The sequence below is a fragment of the Wolffia australiana genome, chromosome 1 (assembly GCF_029677425.1).
Source record: "Wolffia australiana isolate 7733 chromosome 1, ASM2967742v1".
Lineage (NCBI taxonomy): Eukaryota > Viridiplantae > Streptophyta > Magnoliopsida > Alismatales > Araceae > Wolffia > Wolffia australiana.
The window spans coordinates 24,713,709-24,734,290 of NC_135835.1; the positions used below are offsets into that span (position 1 = coordinate 24,713,709).

Sequence of the window (20,582 nt, forward strand, 5' to 3'; positions counted from 1 at the left end):
TAACTTTGCATTATGCTTCAGTAAAAAAATTGTTTGTTACCAAGTACTCTTCATTTACCATCTCATATACGCAAAATATCTTGTATATATCAGTGAAACTGCTGCTTTAGAGAGGTAAAAATAAATGTACAAGTCGTCATTTATAAATCCCCAAAGGAGAGGGGGAGAAAGAGAGTGAGAATGAGAGAGACCATGAGAAAGAGTGAAAGACAACTTCAGAACTAACTGACTACCTGTTGGGTTGTTTGTGAATATAACTTTTTTTAAATCAGTGTGGGTCAAACCAATTTCGAAGAAAATAGCTTTCATGCGTCAGATTTACTCATAAGATGGAGTTATGTTTACTTGTGTAGTTAGTTCTGAAAGTCAGTTTTTCGTGTAAATAACTGACAATGACAATCTAACATAAAAATGGAGAACAAGAATTGGCAAGAGTATACAGTGGAACAAGAATAGAGATGCAGAGTATAGAATGAATAGGAGAAAATTAGATAAAGAAAACTAATGCACTTGATAGCTGATTATTATGGTTTGTGTCCTCGATATTGTGACACTTGGGCAGCAGTGCCCTCTTGCTGTACAATAATGCCATTTACTTGTGGCACTTAGATGGTGGTGCCGCAATTCTGTATAATAGTGAGATTTCCCATCAACACTTGTCAGGTGCATTAGTGACTCTTATCCTTTTTAACACAGCATGGCAAGCGCATGTTTGGTTCAATGGTGAGTGTGGTAAAAATCCAGGGAAACCAACCATTTGCTTACTGTTGGTTTTTAGGGCATCAAAAATTGAAATGTAAGATATGTCTGACACACATTATCGAATGAAATGATAATCAATCTCAATATGTTTAGTATATGCATGAAAAATAAGGCTTTTGGTAAGAGATATTACTCCCAAGTTGTGATACCAGAGGATGAGACCAAGTTTTTACAAAATATGAAGTTCGTTAAGGAGAGGTTATTCCCATAATAGTTCTGCCATGGCATTCGTAACTGCCTTATTTTATGATTGAGTGCTTTAGAGTACCACCCTTAGTTGCTTCTTGGATGTTCAGCTGATAAGTCGAAGCCAAGAAATATATTGAGCAACAATCCATGGAGTCTCTAGCCTAGTCAGTGTCACTAAATACTTAAAGCAGTAATGAGCAGTTATTATGAAAAAAAAAATTGAAATTCAAAGTTCCTATGATGAAGGGTAGAAGATGCCTGAGAGCAGTCCATTGGTTCGTTTAGGGATCATCCATATTTTGGTAGGCCTTTTCACAGAATAAATAAAGTCATGGCCAAAAGATTGAACTCAATCACATTGATGATTGGCGTTTTATTTAACATTTTGGGCCGATTGATAACAACATTGGGTCCCAGTGAGTTTGCATGGGTGCATATCGGTCATTTGTAAGAGATTAATAATGTATTAAGTTTTAGACAGGACAATACCAGAACATTGTCGATGCAAACTAATACCAAAGAAGTGATGATGGGCACCATCACAGAAGTGTTATGGGGACCATGGCAAATTGATACAAGAAACATTAAGGATCTCAGCTGAGTGAAGGCTCAACTAAGACTCGTAATGATCATTTTGATGCCTTGAGATTGCATTCTGAGGATGAGAATGTCATCAACATAAACAGGATTATAGAGTGAGCCCATAGAGTTTGGGCTCTGTGGGCTTGATCTGGATGGAATATATCAGTTCCTTATACTGGAAGACTTAAACCATAAATATAATTACATCAATATAACAACCAATGAAATAGCCGAGGCACAAATTGCATCTGTGTTTTCCTTGTTATTCTAGTGAGATGTGTTAAGCTGCTTAATTGTGCGGCCTCTAGATGTATCCACATGATCCATGTCACATTGAATCTCATCCTTCACCTTAACGAACTGTGTTTGTTCTCTATTGTTGACATTACGACATCCCGATCGCATTGGGAATGCAGTACATCCATGGAGAGAATTGAGAAGAATAGGAAAAGCCTTGCGAATTTATTTCTTGCATGATTTTTGTTGAAGGCATTCCCCTTCTTACACCAAGTCGATATTTTTTGTAAAAACCCCCAAACTTTAAGTCTATGTTCTGACCTCTAAAAGATCATTTGTCTATGACCCTCAAGGCCCATCTAAGTCTAGTTAATTACCATAGGGCCCCAAATACCTTTATTGGCCTGCCAAATTGATAAGTCGAGTGTCTTGCCCTTGGAGTGCTAAGCTACACATTGTACTCAAGAAGATACAAAGGAGTTTGTATCAACTCATTCATTGAACCTGTCAGTCATCATTTATCATGTACATACTCTGCTTGACACTCCAAGGACAACATAGGCTATGGGTAACTGGTAAACCCTGAGTGGTCATCAGAGATAGTACGGACGAGTTTGTAAATCATTATACAAATATTATTTGATATTCCATTGCCTTAGATACGGACTTCATCACCTCATATTCTATGCACGATCTCTCCTTATACCACGACCAAACGATCCCATCTTGACTACTTAATCGTCTTCGTATACTAAGATTATTTAGAATTTTGTGAATAAGAACTTGGAGGGCATAGTCAAAGTACAATTGGCTGTCTACAAGATGTATTTCGCGTCTTGGGTCTAAGGTCCATTTGCACAACTGTGACATGAATACCTAATTGGTGATTTGGCATAATACTATTTAGGGATTCATATGGATCAATTTAATGAAATCTTTCCACTAAAGAGCATTCACTATCTATCCTCTGGGTCTCTGCACTAATGTGTACCAGACTAGCCATACTCATCAAATGAGTGAGATTAAATCATATTATTCTATTTTGATAGTTTGTTGTTCTTCTCAACTATCTTTTAAATATGAATATTTACAACACATTCTTAAATACTAGTGATCTCCATCTTACAGTCTTAACATAATTCACTAAGTATAATCATGAATTCATGGACTTCATTATAAGCATAACACATGCACTATAAAGAATATATTATATCACCGAACATCAAATGAGATCTGAAATGTGTAATTGGTTTGGTGAACACATATATTTCCATCATAGAGGACCGTTTTAAAGACAACAACAAGTATGGTCGAGGGCTAATAAAATCAACTGTGTGAAGAAACTAGCTTACCTTGTGGGACCTTAAGTTGGTAGCTTATTTTATAACATTAAGGGACCTTCAAAGCCGACATGCAGGAGTGGGATAATGAGATTAAACAAACCAAAGGGATGATAAGTGTAAATGATTTTATAATGGTATTGCAAAAAGTCATTCAAGATATACAATTTTTTGTTTATCCTAATTATGTTTACACTTACGGTCAAGAAGAATACAAAGAGTAGCCATTTTTTAGATTAGACTATATGTTTGATAGTATTTAATAAATACTATTAGGTTAAGTGGCTAAGAAATGACCTTAGCGAAGGGGTTTTAATTAGGTCATTCCAACTATATTCACTCTAGTTTAGTTAGCTTTGTGAAATGATTTAAACCTATGAAGGAAATGAAGTAGAAGATAAGTCAAAGTTGGTTTTTTACAGCTTAAACTAATCCATAGTACTGTTTGGGGTATCCTGCCCATGTTAATGTAAAATGCTCCCGAAGTTTTTAATGCAGCTTCGGCTACCCATGTTTGTGTGAACGCCCCCAAGAAAACACTTGGTAATGGCATAACAAGGATACTGGTAAACTAAAATGTTTTTAAAGTTGTGTCATCCTCAACACCAAAAGTAGTGCGGCATTGTTTGATCCCCTTGGACTCGACAGAGACAACCTTCTTTTCTTTGGCCCCCAAAACTTTTCTCCTAGTTGACCCCCAAAGTCCACTAGGATCCACATGAGGTTATATATTTACCTATTCCAAATAGTCACAAATAAATTAATAATTTGGATAAATTATTTTTTCCTAGGATCTTATATAAGAAATTTTATTTAATAAATTTCAAAGAAAAATACCTAGAATATTCAATGATGCATAAAAGATGGTTCAATGTACCTTGAGTTTCCTGCTTATTTTGTCCCCTTCTTGTTCCCTGTATCTTCCCTTATATGTTGATGTTGATCTATTTTTCTCAGGATCCAGTTCACCATTAGTCGAAGACTTGTGAAATAAAGATTCTTCATTTTTGAGATTTCATCAGATAGCTTCATGATGTTTTCTCCTTCTCTTGAATGTAACTTTTAAGATACTACACAAAAAACCATGGATCAGCTATCCACAAAATCACGAGAGAATACAGATTAAACATCAATTGATTATGTGATGAGTTTTTCCTGTTTTTAAATTACCCTGCAAGTCGGCTACTTCTTTTTCTCTATGATTTTTTAATTTTGTCCTTTGTTACTCTTAAAATTTTTCAATTCTGCATCCAATGGCATCATTCTACATAGTTTGAATTGTTTTAAATGATAGAAATATATAATATTTCAAATATTAATAATGAGAAATTAACAAAGTGTTTGGACAATGATCTTCCGGGCAAGCTTAATGAGGATACAAATCTTGAGTGACAATATTGGCTCTCTTGTATTATATTTAATTATAGTTCAAATGGCATGATTCTGGAGCATATGGATTTGTATGAGTGTAAGCTAAAATCTTTAAGTTCAAGGAAATTCAAAAGCAGTTGGCCATATTAAGTTTAGTCCGAGAAATCCATTTTCTCGCCGACAAATTTGGTTCAGGGTTATCTTGGGACTAGGTTCCAAGTGTAATTGTGAAGAATGGCATTTTAATCATCACGCATTGCTTGGTGTCTGAGGGGATATTAAAGCACATGGGGTACCGAGAAAGGTTGAAGAGGAGTGATGGAGAAGACATGGCAGGAAGGTAAGGGGTACATGGCCAATGGTGTAGGGATACAGATTTTATATAATTCCAAGAGGGCTCAGAATCATTGGGCTGTGTAGAGGATGGAGAGGAAGATAGGGAGGTGGTAAGGTAAGAGGATGTTGAAGATAGTCGAGGCTTGATGGAGGCTGGTGAGGATGGAGAGGGTGTTGCCTGGCAAGGAAGAAAAGGCAGCTCGGCAAATGGGGATGGGGAGGGTCCTTGGAGGATGGGGGATGAGGACATGGGGGAGGAGGGTTTAGAAGACCATGTTGAAAAAGGGAACTCTTGTTCATCAGATGCAACATATTGATAGAGAGAGAGACATAGAGAGATTGGGTCGAAGCATCGATAAATATGATGGTGAGCAAAGTACCCGAGCAGATACAACATATTGATAGCTGTTTTTGAGGCACCATGAGTCCTGGGAGCATCCTCACCAGGCACACATTCTTGACTTAATCCCACTTCTACGCCAGCTACACCCAACTGTTGCCCAGACAGTTCTACCAACTCATCATGTTATTTGGAACTCGTATCTGCTCCGGTACCATGGTATGAGAAGAATGAAAGGGACCATTAATAGAGACGCCGAATGTAGACCGAAAAGCAAGAATAACGAACACAGAAGATATACATTTCATCGCGATTTCAATGTTCGTATACATTGTTATTTTCGGGGAAGGACATACAGCTGATTATGCTTGCATTCCAAAGGTTCCGGATGTTGTGACTTTTAGGTGGCCGTATGATGAGATTTACTATCAGCATATATCAGGTAAATTCATGACACCTTATATTCTTTCGCAATAACGAGCCTAGCTGTTGCCCTAAAATATTATCGAGGGAAGGAGATGGCCATGTATGAGGAACAGTTACAGTTGTTGCTGTCTCCAGAGTAGTTGGTCGGAGGACGAGCATCGTTGAGCAGGCTATCTTCCTCCACATCACCCCCTTCCTTAGACTTGCCCAAAGGAGCAGTCCATTTCTGGGCCGACTGTCGCGCCCCCGGATGCGGTGCAGACGCTCTAAGATTCATCAACTCAGCAGCAACTTCCTCCATGCGGGGTCGATCCTCTCCCTTCAAGCGTAAACACCTCCCCGCCAACATTGCCACCGCCTCAAGTTCCTCCAACTTGGCCTCGTTCCGAACGCGTCGCTCAATAACATCGCTGATCCGGCCATTTCGTAATGCTCGGAGAAAGTAAATTGCGAGGTTCTGCTCACCCGGCGGCCTTTGTTCGCATAACGGGCGCTGCCCAGTGAGCAACTCCGCCATAACAACGCCGAAGCTGTAAACATCGCTGCTCTCCATGAGCAACCCCGTTTGAAAATACTCAGGGTCGAGGTAACCCATTGTCCCTTGTATCAGAGTCATGACTTGGTGCTTGCCCAGTGGGATAAGCCTCGAGGCTCCGAAGTCAGACACCTTGGCGGTGAAACCTTCATCAAGGAGGATGTTCGCTGCCTTCACGTCTCGGTGAATGATGGACTGAGCCGTTGCAGAGTGGAGATGAGCGAGCGCGGCTGCTGTCTCTGCCGCGATACGCAGGCGGGTTTCCCAGGAGAGAGACGACTTGCGAGTGGGCTCGTGCAGATGGCGAGACAGAGTGCCATTGGAAACGTACTCGTAGACGAGGAGAGGAACCTCCGTCTCGAGACAGCAGCCGACGATTTTCACCACGTTGGGGTGGTCTATCTGTGAGAGGATCACCACTTCGTTAATGAACTGCTCCACTTCGGTAGCGTCCACGACCTTGGACCTCTTAATGGCGACGACCGTATCTCCTGGAAGGATACCCTTGTAGACTGTTCCGTGGCCGCCCTTGCCCAGAATTCGCTCCTCGCTGTAGCCGTCGGTGGCCTTTTCCAGCTCCTTTACCGTGAAGATTTTGGGTCCGTTTCCACCGCCGCTCAAGGAGGAGATACGCTGGCGAAGCATCAATCCCCCGTTTTGTTTGAACCAGTCCTCTCTCAGCAGTAGCATCCTCCTCTTCATAAACGCCCAGTAGGCCCACGAGCTCGTCGCGATCAAGAGGGCGGTGCCAAGGCCGACACCTACGCATTAATTATGGAAATACCCCACGTATTATTAGCCATTTTCTCGTTGATTATGCCATGGTTATCTGAGAGCAGACCTAGAATAATCTGCAGAAGGGGAACTCTGCGCTCGTCAACGCACCCCTTCCCTGCCTTCTTGCCGTCGCCGGTTCTGCCTTTGGGGCAAGAGCAGGCGTACGTGCCGGGAAGATTGTGGCAAAGATCGGAGCAGGGATTTGTCGAAGGATCCGCGCACTCGTCGATATCTAGAGAGAGGACAACATAAACGAAAAAAAAACATTCAGATCAAGAAGAGGGGGGGAATTCAAAAGCAGGGTTTCTGTTCATAGCTGTAACAAGCCCATCAAGAGTAATTGCGCGTACCTTGGCATCCGCTATCGAGATAGGGGTTTCCCTGGTAGCCAACGCTGCAGCGGCAGCCATAGCCGGGGCCTTCAGTGGCGTTGACGCAGACGCTGTTAGATCCGCAGGCATAGTCCACCGACTGCGCAGCGGTAGCGCACGACTGCTTGCCGACGGCCCAGTTAAGCACCGCCGCAACCGTACTCTTCTCCCTATAAGTCTGAAGATCTGTAAGTCGAAAGGTGAAGTTCTCTATGTCCGCGATAAACGCAAAGCTGCAGGGGCTGAAGTTGAACGTAGCCGTGTGGTTTCTCAGACCCATGACGGAGGTGCTCAGCTGCTGCAGTCCTTGTGGAATAGAAGTCTGGCAGCACCCAGCACCTTCGCAAGTCCCATTCACGATAAAAGATGGGTCTGTGCACAAGGATAAGCACCCCCTGGACTGTGCGTAAATGTCCGTTCCTTGGAAGCTGAGAGCCACAGTATCGCAGCCGATACCAGTTAGCTTGTTCCTTTCGGAGGATAGAGTGAACGGCGTTCGGGACACGTCGATCACGGTGACCATCGCGTTGGGCCCTGTCACGGTTGGATTGTAGCAGCTCCGTGATATTGGTACTTGTGCAACGAGCAGAGAGTCTCCTATGCTTGATACTTGTAGGTTGCTGGATGCGAGGAAGAGCTTTGGAGGGGAAGAGGACTCGTTGCAGGTTAACTTGAAGCCTGGCCTGTAACAGTCGGGCGCGAAGCCAAAGGGGTAAGGGACAGTGATATCGCCGCATCGGTCTGGGCAGCCCGGCAAAACTCCATTGAATTCAGCAATTACAGAAGAAATCGGTATGAGAATAAGAAGCAAAGGCCAAAGCGACTCCATCGCTAGTTCTGCGTTTCTTCCTCTCATCTCCTGGCAAAATTATGCGAGAGTATCGCATCTTTAAATGGGTATTGAATCGTTGACTTTACTCTGAGGGAGGAGTAACGAGTGTGGACAAGGAGTTATCTACGATAAGGCTGACTTCTTCAAGAAGAATCAGTCTGAACATTTATGATTACGTCTGGCGGCGATTTGCGTTTGGCGGCGAAAAGAAAGTTCTGTGTGCGCCTGCGAGTCAAGAAAAAGTCAGCGTGGAAAATACCGTCCTAGGATGGGTGAACATGCATTTAAATTTCGTCCATTCGGCAGGGCACAATGTATTTTCAAACCAAGAGAAAAGGTCAGTTGACGGTCAGCATTGAATATTGTTAATTTAAATATATTTTGATGGTTAGTGTAATCTATTCGTCGTGCTGACTTCTTGTAAGAGAGTATAGCGTGAGACATTCACAGCATAATTGTTCACTTTAAGAGATTTTTTCTGGTGAATTGATCTCGCTTAGAAAATTTAAAGGTGAATGTTTAAATCTGGAGTACTATATATAATTCGTAAGTCTCAATCGGCCTTCTCTTGTTGCTCCAGATAGATAAGAAAAGGACTGACCATTTTCCTCTGCTTCATTAATAATCAGCAGAAAATTTTACTCCTTTATAATCATTTCTCCTAGAAACTCAGATAGATTTTATGATGCCAATGAAGATGGGATTAAGCCTTCAAAATGAAAGGTAAACTTATACTAAATCAATGATTTACATCGTCCATGATAAATATTTGTTATAAATGAAGTTGTATCAAATAACTGTCCGGTTTTTCTGCATCATGGCTAAAAGATAACAATATCTTTTTTCCCTGGGATTTTCAACTCGGTATTATTACGCATACAAACTCTTGGTTTATAGCTTGGGTAAAAATAACAGGGCGTTAAATTAAGCATCAAAATGTTATTTCGTAGTAACTAATCAATGGCATATGTTTAGGAACTAACGACGTAATGGTGATAGGAGGCATGAATGACACAAGAAATCAAATTGATAATGTTTTCTATTTCAGGTATTCTCCTTCCCCCGAACTGTTCTGGCCACTAAACCCCGTCACTTTTTTCATTGACTATAGCTACACCTACAGTTCTGCACCTTCACTTCTGTCTACAATAATAAAGCTTCTCATTTCTGAGTTCTGATTGGTGATAAGATGAATACCTCCGGCTTGAATCTCTTTTCTGCCATTTGCTTCCTCGCATGTTAACTCATGAATTAATAGAAGAGGATTTCCTTGTTTATTCAAATTAAAAGTTTTTTTCTCTTGATTAACTTAAATTCAGGGTCTAATGCATCATCATGGAATTTGAGTTAAATCAATACATTCTATAAAATGATACTTGCATAAATACACTAGATAGAGGACATGTTTGGGTCATTTTCATAGGGAAAAGAAACTGGGGAATTAATACTCTGTAAATAATTGGAGATAGGAAGTAGTGATGAGATGAAGACGTTGAGATGAGATAGTGATACTCACTAGGTGGTTAGTTTATATCAAATTGGGGGCAGAGGCACGATGAAAATATATCAAATTGGGGCAGGGTATAGATGATATTAGATGTCTAATGATTACGTATGATTCTAGATTGAGATGGGAAAGATGAAATGGATATGTATCTACCTAATTGAATATGTTGAAGTTGGATTAATGTAATGCAAGAGACTTACATTAGATTCCTATGTTATGACAATATGAAGGCACATTACTGATGTAGACCAGGCTTCCCACTTCTTCGTTGACCTTTTTCTCTTGGAGGATGCAAGCTCCATGATTAATTTTTTAAAAATTTGAGGCTCAATTTAAACGTGCAATAATACAAATGGATCGAAGAGAGAAAGACAAAGCTTTCGCCAAAACTTTATATTAACCATCCTTCCCGATCATCATAAATCAAGCCCAGAATTAGTTCAATTCCTAGATGTTGATTCAATACAAATATTTATCTCTCATTGTCCTTATCACTACCGTAACATCACTCTTAGGGTTTGTCTTTATTTCTCAATAAATGAGATGATTGGCCATAATTAGTTCATTATCCTCAATCCCTTCCCCCTTTGTTCCAACATCAAAAAGACAAAAGATATTGTAACCATATATTATTATTCTATAACTTGGCGGTGCATCAGCCCGCAACACTGGAATGCATTTTCTGTTAAAAAATATTAAAGATTGATATAATGATTATATTCATTTGTTTCTCCCTTGTCTTCGCAACACATTTATTGCTTATGTACTCTGTCATCGTTGGAGCATAAATAATTAAAAGGTCAGCAATTAATTCCATTTTGATGGTACCATTGTAGTGATGGGCTGACATAAATCATTAACAAGACGTAATGATTTGGTTGATACCAATCATTCATAGGAAGAATGTAGTATTCTTTAATTGATGTATCAGATGGCGATACCTCCTCATCCGAGTAATAGAAGCTGAAAATAAATGCATAATTCACATAAAATTAAATATATATTTTGACATAGAAAAATCATTTCCTCATGAATTTAATGTCCAAAAAATTAATAACAATCATATTATAACTCAACAATTAAATATAGTTAAGAAAATGATGTCAGGAAAATTGATAAATATACTTTAAATTTTATAATTTTTTAGAAATTGTTGTATAAATGAATTTCATTTATGTAGGCTTAATAAAACACATATATATCCAATTTCATGAAAGTAAACTTGTAAATATTATCATATTAACCTATTCATGGAGTGCATATTAGTTAAGTATATGTTGTTGGAAACTATGTTACTCTCACGAACCCTGACATAGATTGGTTAGTCATTTTCTTTCTAGATCAAAATAGAGAAATGGATAATAATATATTACTATCTATTCACTGTTTCTTGTTATGATTGGGTTTGGGTAATAGTTAATTACATGTTACTGGCAACTATGTTACTCTCACGGGCCCCGACATAGATTGGGCCGTGAATCAGGCACATCAGAAGAAGCTGGTCCAAAAACCAGAAGATTGGGTAGCCCTGAAGAATCCACTCTGGTTATTAAAAGGAGGTATTTTTTACTCTCTTTCTATACATAAAAGTTCAAATCTTATTATCAATACTTTTTGTGATGATGATTCAGCAAGTTATCCAAAAGACATATCTAGATGAACGTTTTATCATCATTAACAACCAATTCAGAATTTTAGTGTTAAAAAAATACTTACAGTTCCAAGATCAAGCACAAAGCCAGAGTATAAATCTCTAGTGACTATAGCTACAAAAGTCCTTTGGACTCACTCTGTTCTTAATAAAAATGAAATTTCACAGGAATCTACAGCAATACTTGGGTGGAAAATACCATGATACTTAGCCAGAAATCTGAGTTTTCACACCAGAAGAAAAGTTATAGAATTCAAATTCCATTTGACTGATGATCAATGTTGATAATAGCGTCAGCCATTGGTGGAGGCCAATTGGGTAATAATTTTTAGTGTCACTGCAATTTTAATTTGTCTACAATCGAGTAAATTTGATAAAAATAGAAAACTCACTCAATCGTATACTGGGAGTGAGGTTGTCTCTACAGAGACTAGCCTTTCGAGATGTATTTAATAATTGAGTTTAAATGATAATAAACTACTCATGAAGACTGTGAATGCGGTAAAAGATAAGTAGCTAGTAAGTGGTAGAATATTAGATACTATTTATATTATTTTTATAGATACTAGAAATAAGAAAGAAATGAGAGATGTAGGACGAGTTATAAAAAATAGTAGTTCTAATGATTAAGTAGAGAAGATTGGTGTAAGTCTAGAGATTATTTACTTAGTAAGAGAACTTAATTAGATATGCTAGATGACTCTGTAAGGTAGTATAACTAACTAGAGAGTTAGAAGGGTTAATTTTCTGGTTTTGCATGGAAAAGCTTAAGTAAAAGGATGATAATAAGAGCATAGAAGAAAGTTAGGAGAAACTAAAAATACTAATAAGAATTTTAAGGATGAATATTATTATTACTAAGTTAGTTATAAGAGTGGAATTCGATTTATATGAGTTTAAAAGCTACTATATAGTTCTAAATAGGTATTTAGATTTTTATGTATATTTTTAGGGTTGATTTTGAGAATTAAAAGGTTGATTTAGTCTAGCACCGGAGAGGTGTTTCACCAAATACCTGAAAGGAGATAGAAATCAGAACTTTATATTATTATTTATTTATTATGATTCTATAATAGAGAATCGAGTGAAGCATATAGGTGATTCTGTCGACACCTGAGAGGTGTTCAATAGAATGCCCAAGAGAGTTGAAATACAGTAAATGGATATGTAAATGTCCATATTTAAATTTTTGTCAGGATTTTAAAACAAACTTATATGAATCAAAGCTGATTTATCGAACACACAAGGTGTTCAATGGAATGCCAAAACGGAATAGCCGTGATGAATCATTGATTAAACTAAAAAAAAAATTCGATTAAAAGACTTGAATCAAGTTTATATTGTGAACCCCCTAAATTTCGACAAGGATAAAGTCAAGATTATTGGACTCCACCCTAAATGAAAGAATTTGGGATGGCAGCGCCAATCACCAATGCCTAATGTCGGTGCGCATTTTCCCCCTCTCCCTTTTCCCTTGCTGGCGCAGAATCAGTGCTCTCTTCCTTCTCCCTGAAGCCTCCCCCAAGTTCCTGATGTTAAGTCAGACCTGTCATGACTCTACCAAGCAATCCGATCTCCAAAAAGGGACCTGCGCCTGCAAATATTAATGGATGAAAAATGCAGAAAAATTGAGCCCCCAATCTCCCCTTAAGGGATTGAGAGGATTTCTCTTGACCCCTGAAGGGATCAAGCTCGATCCAATAGCCCTCTAGGGGTCATCAGATTGGCCCATGGTCCCCTCATCGCGGCCTTCACCCCCGCCCAATGAGGATGACAACAGGGATTTAAGAAAGACTGTATTACCCCCTATCCATTCAATACACCTTTGAAATAGTTGAACGGCTGCGATTAAATCACAGACATGGACCCATCTCTTATTAGTGTACCCCTTTGTCCACATCAGCTCGCCCTGTCATCAGCCTCATCATCATTCCTTATTGCGATTCATTCATTTGGGTGGTCTCTTGTATGCGTCAGCCGCGACAACCAATACGGAAGCCTAAAAAAGAAAGAAGAAAGACTAAATAATGTAGACCGTCCAATCTTCCTTAAGAAGATCGGACAGTCGTGATTAAGATAACCTATAAAAATCAGCCCAAAAATACATGGGCTTTGGGCTGAGTGGGGTCAAAGCCCAATCTTCCTTCCATTTTCTAAGATCGTGGCCTGTTGGGCCGCGATCTTTTCTATTATGTTTAGGCCCGTCCCAACACGGGTCTGAAACAACAGGCCATTACTAATCTCACATTGGAAAATTGTAAAAATGGATATTCTATAAAAGTTTTGCATAGAGGTATAGATTGAAATGAAACAACTTCCCTCTCTGTGCGAACTGAACTCCTTTGAGCTTCTGATGGCCTAATGTGGGTTTCGCTATGCACTGATGTGAACTTTGGGCTGTTGTGCAGGAGTGCGCGCCGGCTGCTGGCCGGCTCGAGCGATCTGTGCTCAATGGCTGGTGGTTGGCTTGGGTGTTACCGACTGGCCCTGGTCTGACTGACTTCATATAAAATCCCATATCTGAATTATTTATTCTTTTTCTTTCTTTAAAAGGCCATAATGATTCCTAAGCAATTTTTTTGAACAAAATAAAAATGTCATTCAAACACTAAATAGGATTTTAATGAGAAAAATGGTAATGTATCGAATTTTCATAAAATAATGCATAGAGGGAAATTTTAAAGTAAAATAAAGATAAAATTAATAAAATAATGCATATATTAACTCTGAAATGTATATAATTTTACTACTAAAAATCCCTTTATCAGCCACCTTTCTGATGAACCATTGAGTTTATTCTAAGTATAACATTCCTCAGTTTACAAAAATAGATTTGCCCGTAATTCTAGAATATACCCTTAAGAAACTACATGGTTCCTCTGCCCTACCTTACATCATACACTAGTTCTTAGTTCCTCCTAAGATATGGATGTCCTAAAGTAGGACATATAAACTTTTTATCTCATATATTAATAGTATAATGATAATCTCATATATTAAGGCATGCCCTATAGTAGGACATTTAAACATGACTTATAGAAATACAAGTACAATTATATGAATACAAGCACAAGGAGAAGCACCTGTTTGACTGTGCATAACCGCTTATTCCATGGTAGCTGATAGACACATTATTGCAATGGATACGAGCTAGTTTATTCCTTCTAGAGGATATAGCAAATGGTGTCCCTGACACATCGAGTTTAGAGCTCAATGTTGAGAATTTCAGATTGCACCAAGAAGATCAAGGCAGAAGAGATGAAAGAGAAGAACGAGAAAACAGTGTTTACTGTTTTCATAGCCATAGATCATCACATAGGTTGGTATTATGTGTAATAGTAATGATAAAAATATTAAGTTTCCTAAATCTAATATTTCCATAATCAATCTAACGGTCCTATCGAGATGTTACTTGATTGTGTCTATTTCCTATCTATGGTGCATCCTAACCATCTATGTTTTCCCATCTATGTATAAGACTAGTAAACCTCTTCAGAGAGTATAGAATATGTGTCCTATCTTTACTATAATCTTATGGTAAGTCCTATTGCTCGTCATCATGCAGGCATGTTGAGTAAAACTCCTCAACAACCATCCCCCTTCACACTCATCAGTGGTGCCAATGACATTGAGTTTGCTCTCACGACAAATAAAATCATATTTGGAGAGTGGCTTGGTGAGGATGTTGGCGACTTGATCTTGAACCTGATGAACTGGATCCAGAGTGTATTGGCAGCAAATTTTTTTCAGAATCAATGGTAATTGATCTTGATATGTTTCAACCGACCGTAAAATATTGGATTTCCAGCCAAATAACTAGCCTCAATGTTATCACACTATACAATTGGACGTATTTTTTAAGATCAAAAGCTCCTTGAGTATTGATTGCACCCACATAACATCATTTGTTGCATTAAGCAAATGCTTTGTATTCAGATTTGGTACTTGATCGACATGGTTGATTGCTTTTTGGAGCTCCGTGAAACCAGATTGCAGAAAATATGTATCAAGTATGCACTAGTGGACCTACCTTCGTTCTGCCTGGTCACCTGCTCAATCTACATCACTAGCGGACAACTCTTAGTTTTTTAAAGCATTGATGGTTGAGTCAGATTTTTTATAAATGAGTAGACCATGAAGAAGGGTGTCTTTGACGTTTCAAAGTAAGTGTACAATTCTTTGTTTACAGGGCTAGGCAACGATCAGCATTGGGTAGATGCATCTTCTGGCACTCCCTTTACTGAAAATCCTATATCTGGTGGTGTGAAAGTTTGATATTGAAGAGCACCAACATTGAAGTAATGACAGGAGATAATGGCTTTATATGTTCTATAAGAGAACGTTAAAGTAAAGACAGGAGATAATTAGATTGAAACAAAATATATCCATCAGGATGAGGAATCTATTCAATGGCCAAGAAGTATTTTGTCCGAACAAGGTCATCAATAGCACATTGGTAATTTAAGAGGTTTAGTAAGTCATGAATATCACTATGTTGAGGGTACAATATTCATATGTTATCTACAGAAATCAAGGTAAAGATTTTCTTTCTATTATGGTATTTAAAAAACAAAGAATTGTCATTTTTTGATCTTGCGAAACCTAGATTCATAACACAAGAGGACAGTTCAAGAAACCAGGCTTGAACTTATTGTTTTAGACTGTAAATGTATTCCTGTAAGTGACATGCATAATCAGGATGAACATAACCCTTAAAGCCAGGAGATTGTTACATGTACACGGTTTCTTCAAAGTCCCCATGCAATAAAATTATGGGTGTATCTAATTGATCAATCTTCCAGCTAATCGCTAAGGAAATAAGTAAACACTGCTTTTCATTTTCAATTTTACTAAAACATTTAGTATCCCTAAGGAATACTAAATGCATTAGTAAAATTGAATCCTTCCTATTGGTTAAAACCTTATGCTACCAATCTGCCATTGTATATAGTAAACGGCTGTCTGATATCTATCTCATTTCCGGTATTAGACAACTGATATCTGATATCCATAAAAAATCAGGGCAGTTTATGATACCGGATATCGGATATTGAATGGATATCAAAATTCATGTGTAAAACAGATATCGGGATGGATATCGAACAGTTAAGGACAAGGCAGGTATCGAATACCAGATATCGGCTTTCGATATCCAGATATCGGAACCGGTATCCAGTTATCGAAAACCGATATCCGGATATGTTGTGCTCGGAATCTGTAATGCCATTTTGAAGAAAAATCAAACTTATGAGGGGTATATATGATTTCCGACGGTTGAGATTTGGCCACATTGCCCCGCATAAACCACGTGGCAAGAAGGGAATTAAAGAAAGAAGAGAATTAGCAGAAGAAGAAGAAGACATCCGATATCCAACTCTGATATCCGATATCATCATGATTTCCGAGAGACAGAGGTGGATGACGACATAGAAACAGAAGACGATATCGGATATCTGTACTGTAGCAACCGATATTCGATATCGTTATATGATGTCCTGATATCGGTAAAAACAGATATCGGAAATGTGATTTCCGATATCAAATTTGGCATCCCTCCAGATACCATAATCCGATGTCGGTTTCGGGATGGGCGAACACTACTTGTATCTATCAATTTCCCCATTTGGCTTCGATTACAATTCGTAAACACACTTACAGCCAAATCCACATTGATTTGAATTCGCACTAAGGTCCATGTATTCTTTTAAGGCCTCCAATTCGCCCACGATTACCTGCATCCAGTTTTGATCTTTTGATGTTGTTGTAAAGGAAGTAGGCTTGACTGGTGTTGAGACTGAAAAGCATTTTGGCATTTGGTGTCTAATTATCAAATAAAGTAAGTGATTTTTGGAATATTTGTAGATATGAGAAGGGAAACATATGTTACTCAAAAACAACATGATGTTAAATGTAAATTTTACCTGTGTGTAGTGAGAGACATCTTTATTCTATGTGCATGGGCATGTATCCCATGAAGGCACATTTTTCGGATATTGCTTCCGACAAATGATGTGTACACTATTTCAAATATTTATAACAAAGACATCCAAATGTTCTTAAATAAAATAATCATGCCAGCTATTGTACAGAATTTCATAAGATGACGTGTTTTTAACTATGGGCATTGGCTCTCTATTGATGAGATATGTAGCTATAGCTACAACCTAGTCATACAGTTTTCTAGGCACATTTTCTCCACGAATAAAAGCTATAATGTGTCCATATTGTTTCTCGGTGGTTCCATTTTGTCTAGGGGTATGTGGACATGAAACACGATGAACAATGGCTTGGGTTTTTAGGAAGGAGTGGAGAGATTTATGCTCTCCATCCCAGTTTGATTGGAAAGGTTTTATTTTTGTAGAAAATTGGTTCTCAACTTGTATTTGAAATTCAATAAACTTGGGTAATCCTTCACTCTTTTTCCTGGAAGGATAGAGCCATATGTACTTCATAAAGTCATGAAATATGACATAATAACTAAATTCAAACTATGATATGAAAAGAGAAGGTTGACACAGGTCAGAGTGAACTATGAATGGACAAAATATGATAGGGATTTCTTAAAAGTATGGTTTCTTAGAAATAGGGGTCAGAGTGAATGGACAATAATTTTTTAGTCACTGGTAGAGCATTTTATCAAGAGCGGGGATGTTAGTAGAGCCAATATATAGAATTTTAAAACCTGCACCATTACCCATCTGAAGGTAATCATTTCCATGATAGTCGGTCGGATGGAAAATCATGTATTGATTTGTAATGACCTGGTGTGTTGGTCCACTGTCTGGATATCACGCTTTGTTTTATGGGCTGTTGACTGTAGAAGCTTGTGGAGATGGCGCCTGGTGGGCAGTTCTAATTGTCTCAGGGTTCCTGATGGATTCATGAATTCCCTATATTTATGACCCAATTGTGATCAGAGCTAGCATTTTAGCTGAAATCTTTAGATCCTTCCTCTTCCATGTCCACGGCTTTGATTGAAGTCTCTTGGTTGATAGTATTCTCTTTGTTGAGCATAAGCTCAAGGTTGCTGCCTTGGGAATTGATTATTGTTGACCATTGGTGGAAAGATGCTGGAACCAGTACTTTGTTTGAAGTTAAGGAAAGCATCGTGTGCCTTAAGGTTGGTCACAATATCTTGAGTTTCATGTGGTTAACATTATCCTAACCACAAATTTTCCATATTTAGTTCCAAGCTCTCTTAGAAAACTGAAAATGATGGCAGCTTCTCCCACTTGTCATCCAGTAGACTCCAAAGCCTCCACGACCAATTTTAAAAGTTTAGCATACTCATTGGTTATCATCATATTGCAGATTTGTCGGTGCAGAAGGTATTTTCCTGTTTTACCCACACTTATTTTCCAATTTTGATTTACAGATGCATGGAATAATGGATTCTGACAGGGATGTGTGTTGGAAGGCAAGCTCCTTGAGTCGTTTCCCTCCTGATGTGAAGAAGGTGACACCTAGATTGAATATGTCTCGCTTAAATACCTTCCTCAAGCACATCTTGAGTACTATTCAACCATGTCGAGCAGTCAACTATAGGTAACTTTGGCTTCAATTTTTGCACCCTAGAAAAGTCTACATAATACATGCATCACTTTGTAGTTTGAAGAATGGCCTGAACCAATGTCCTGAATTTTATCACCACCTTACCCAAAAAACAGTTTGTGGACATGATGAGTCTTCATTATCTAGGCTATCCTCCACTTGGAATCACTATCATCCATGGCATCCCTCTTTTTCCCTTTTCTCTTTATCTCCACTATGTGTGCTTCAGAATGGATATCAAAACTCTTTAGTGCAGACTGAACTACATGGTTCAATATGTGTGTGACGCACAAAACGTGTCGTATGGTAGAGAAACCTATATTTTGATCACATATTTAATGTGTTTTACCTCCATTAAATTGTGCATCACAAACTGGTCCTATGCCATGATCATGTGGTCTTTAGCCAGCCTTGATCCAAGGAAAAACTTCATGTATTTATTTGGGAAAATCAAATCTTAAATCATTTTTTGCAGAAAAAATTAACTAATTTTAGAAAACTGGGCAGATATCAATTTCAAGATCCCTTTAAATGTCATCCAAAAATCGAAATTAGCACTAAATCATGTGAATCACATGTTGCAAACCTTGATAGACCTAAGAAAATATAATCCCTTCATATCGTTTATGATAAATTTTGAACTTGGTTACTATGATAGACTAGTCTCATCACTTTTAGATAACATACTGGTAATTGGCTGTCAAAATCAATAAAAAGAAGGAACAGGAGCTATCATGAGCTTGTTTTGGGGAAAATATTAATTAAGGTAATTTTTTAAAATCCTTCAATTGATATCATAATTTCAAGGTTTCAAATTTGAAGATAAATCAAATAATCATGATAAATCAGATCAAAGATAAAAAATGGTAAAAGTATTGAAAATTTTATAGTTTTTACTTTAGTTAAGATGATACTTATACATAAATTAAATTACTAAAAATTAAATAAATGTTTATTTTTGTATTGGATAATAAGTTTGGACATCTTGGGTTAAAGCATGCCTTTGAAGTTGGAATATAAACAGGGAATGAGATAATGAAAGGCAGAGACAGGATTATATTAACATACGGCAGAGAAAGGAGTTGATTGACTTGAAGTTTCAGAGAAAGTGCATGACATTAAATATAAATATAAATAAATTCGGAAGGTGTGCAAATGAGCAGAAGCGACAGAATAGCATTGGAATGAGATTGAATTTATGGAATTTAGAGGACAGTGTAGAATAATTTATGACTTAGATCATGTTGAAATGTATGAAATATTCAAAGGCTTAAACGGATTATTTGTCAGAATGCTAAAAATAATAATTCAAAGTATGTTTAAGTTATTATAAATAGAATTAGATAGATGTTTTGAAGCATAGATCATTGAGAAATTTGATAGAATATATTTATTTAATTTGAAAATAAATTCGAATTTTTAAAATTTTTTGAAAATTCCATTTATTCGCAAATTATAAAACTTTAGAAGTGTAAATCTATTAATAAAGACCACAAGAGGGGAAAGTAACGATGTATTTAGAAGGATAATCATCAGAGCAGGCCCACCTAGAAGTGATGGTGAAGCTTTTAGATTAAAATTCAATGTTTAAAACAATATGCATCATTTCTAAGTAATTTTTATATTTTCTCTTATTCAAACGGAAAATGGTTAAGACAATTACAAGAGGCAATTTGAGAGTGAGGATCTAAGAAAATAAAATATTGGTCAATATTATGGAATAACATAAGCCTATATAAATTGATGCATCATTTCATTTTCTCATCCTCAGATAT

At 37.7% G+C, this 20,582-nt stretch overlaps 1 protein-coding gene across 1 annotated transcript; it reads right to left on the reverse strand.

Annotated features, from left to right (window-relative positions):
* Positions 1-5,164: 5,164 nt before the first annotated feature.
* On the reverse strand, positions 5,165-8,112 carry LOC144712142 (wall-associated receptor kinase 2-like). Its single transcript, XM_078586334.1, has 3 exons — positions 7,246-8,112; positions 6,960-7,127; positions 5,165-6,879 (listed from the first exon to the last, which is right to left on the reverse strand). The coding sequence occupies exons 1-3, from the start codon at positions 8,093-8,095 to the stop codon at positions 5,660-5,662; spliced, it is 2,238 nt and encodes a 745-aa protein (XP_078442460.1). The 5' UTR covers positions 8,096-8,112; the 3' UTR covers positions 5,165-5,659.
* Positions 8,113-20,582: the final 12,470 nt, after the last annotated feature.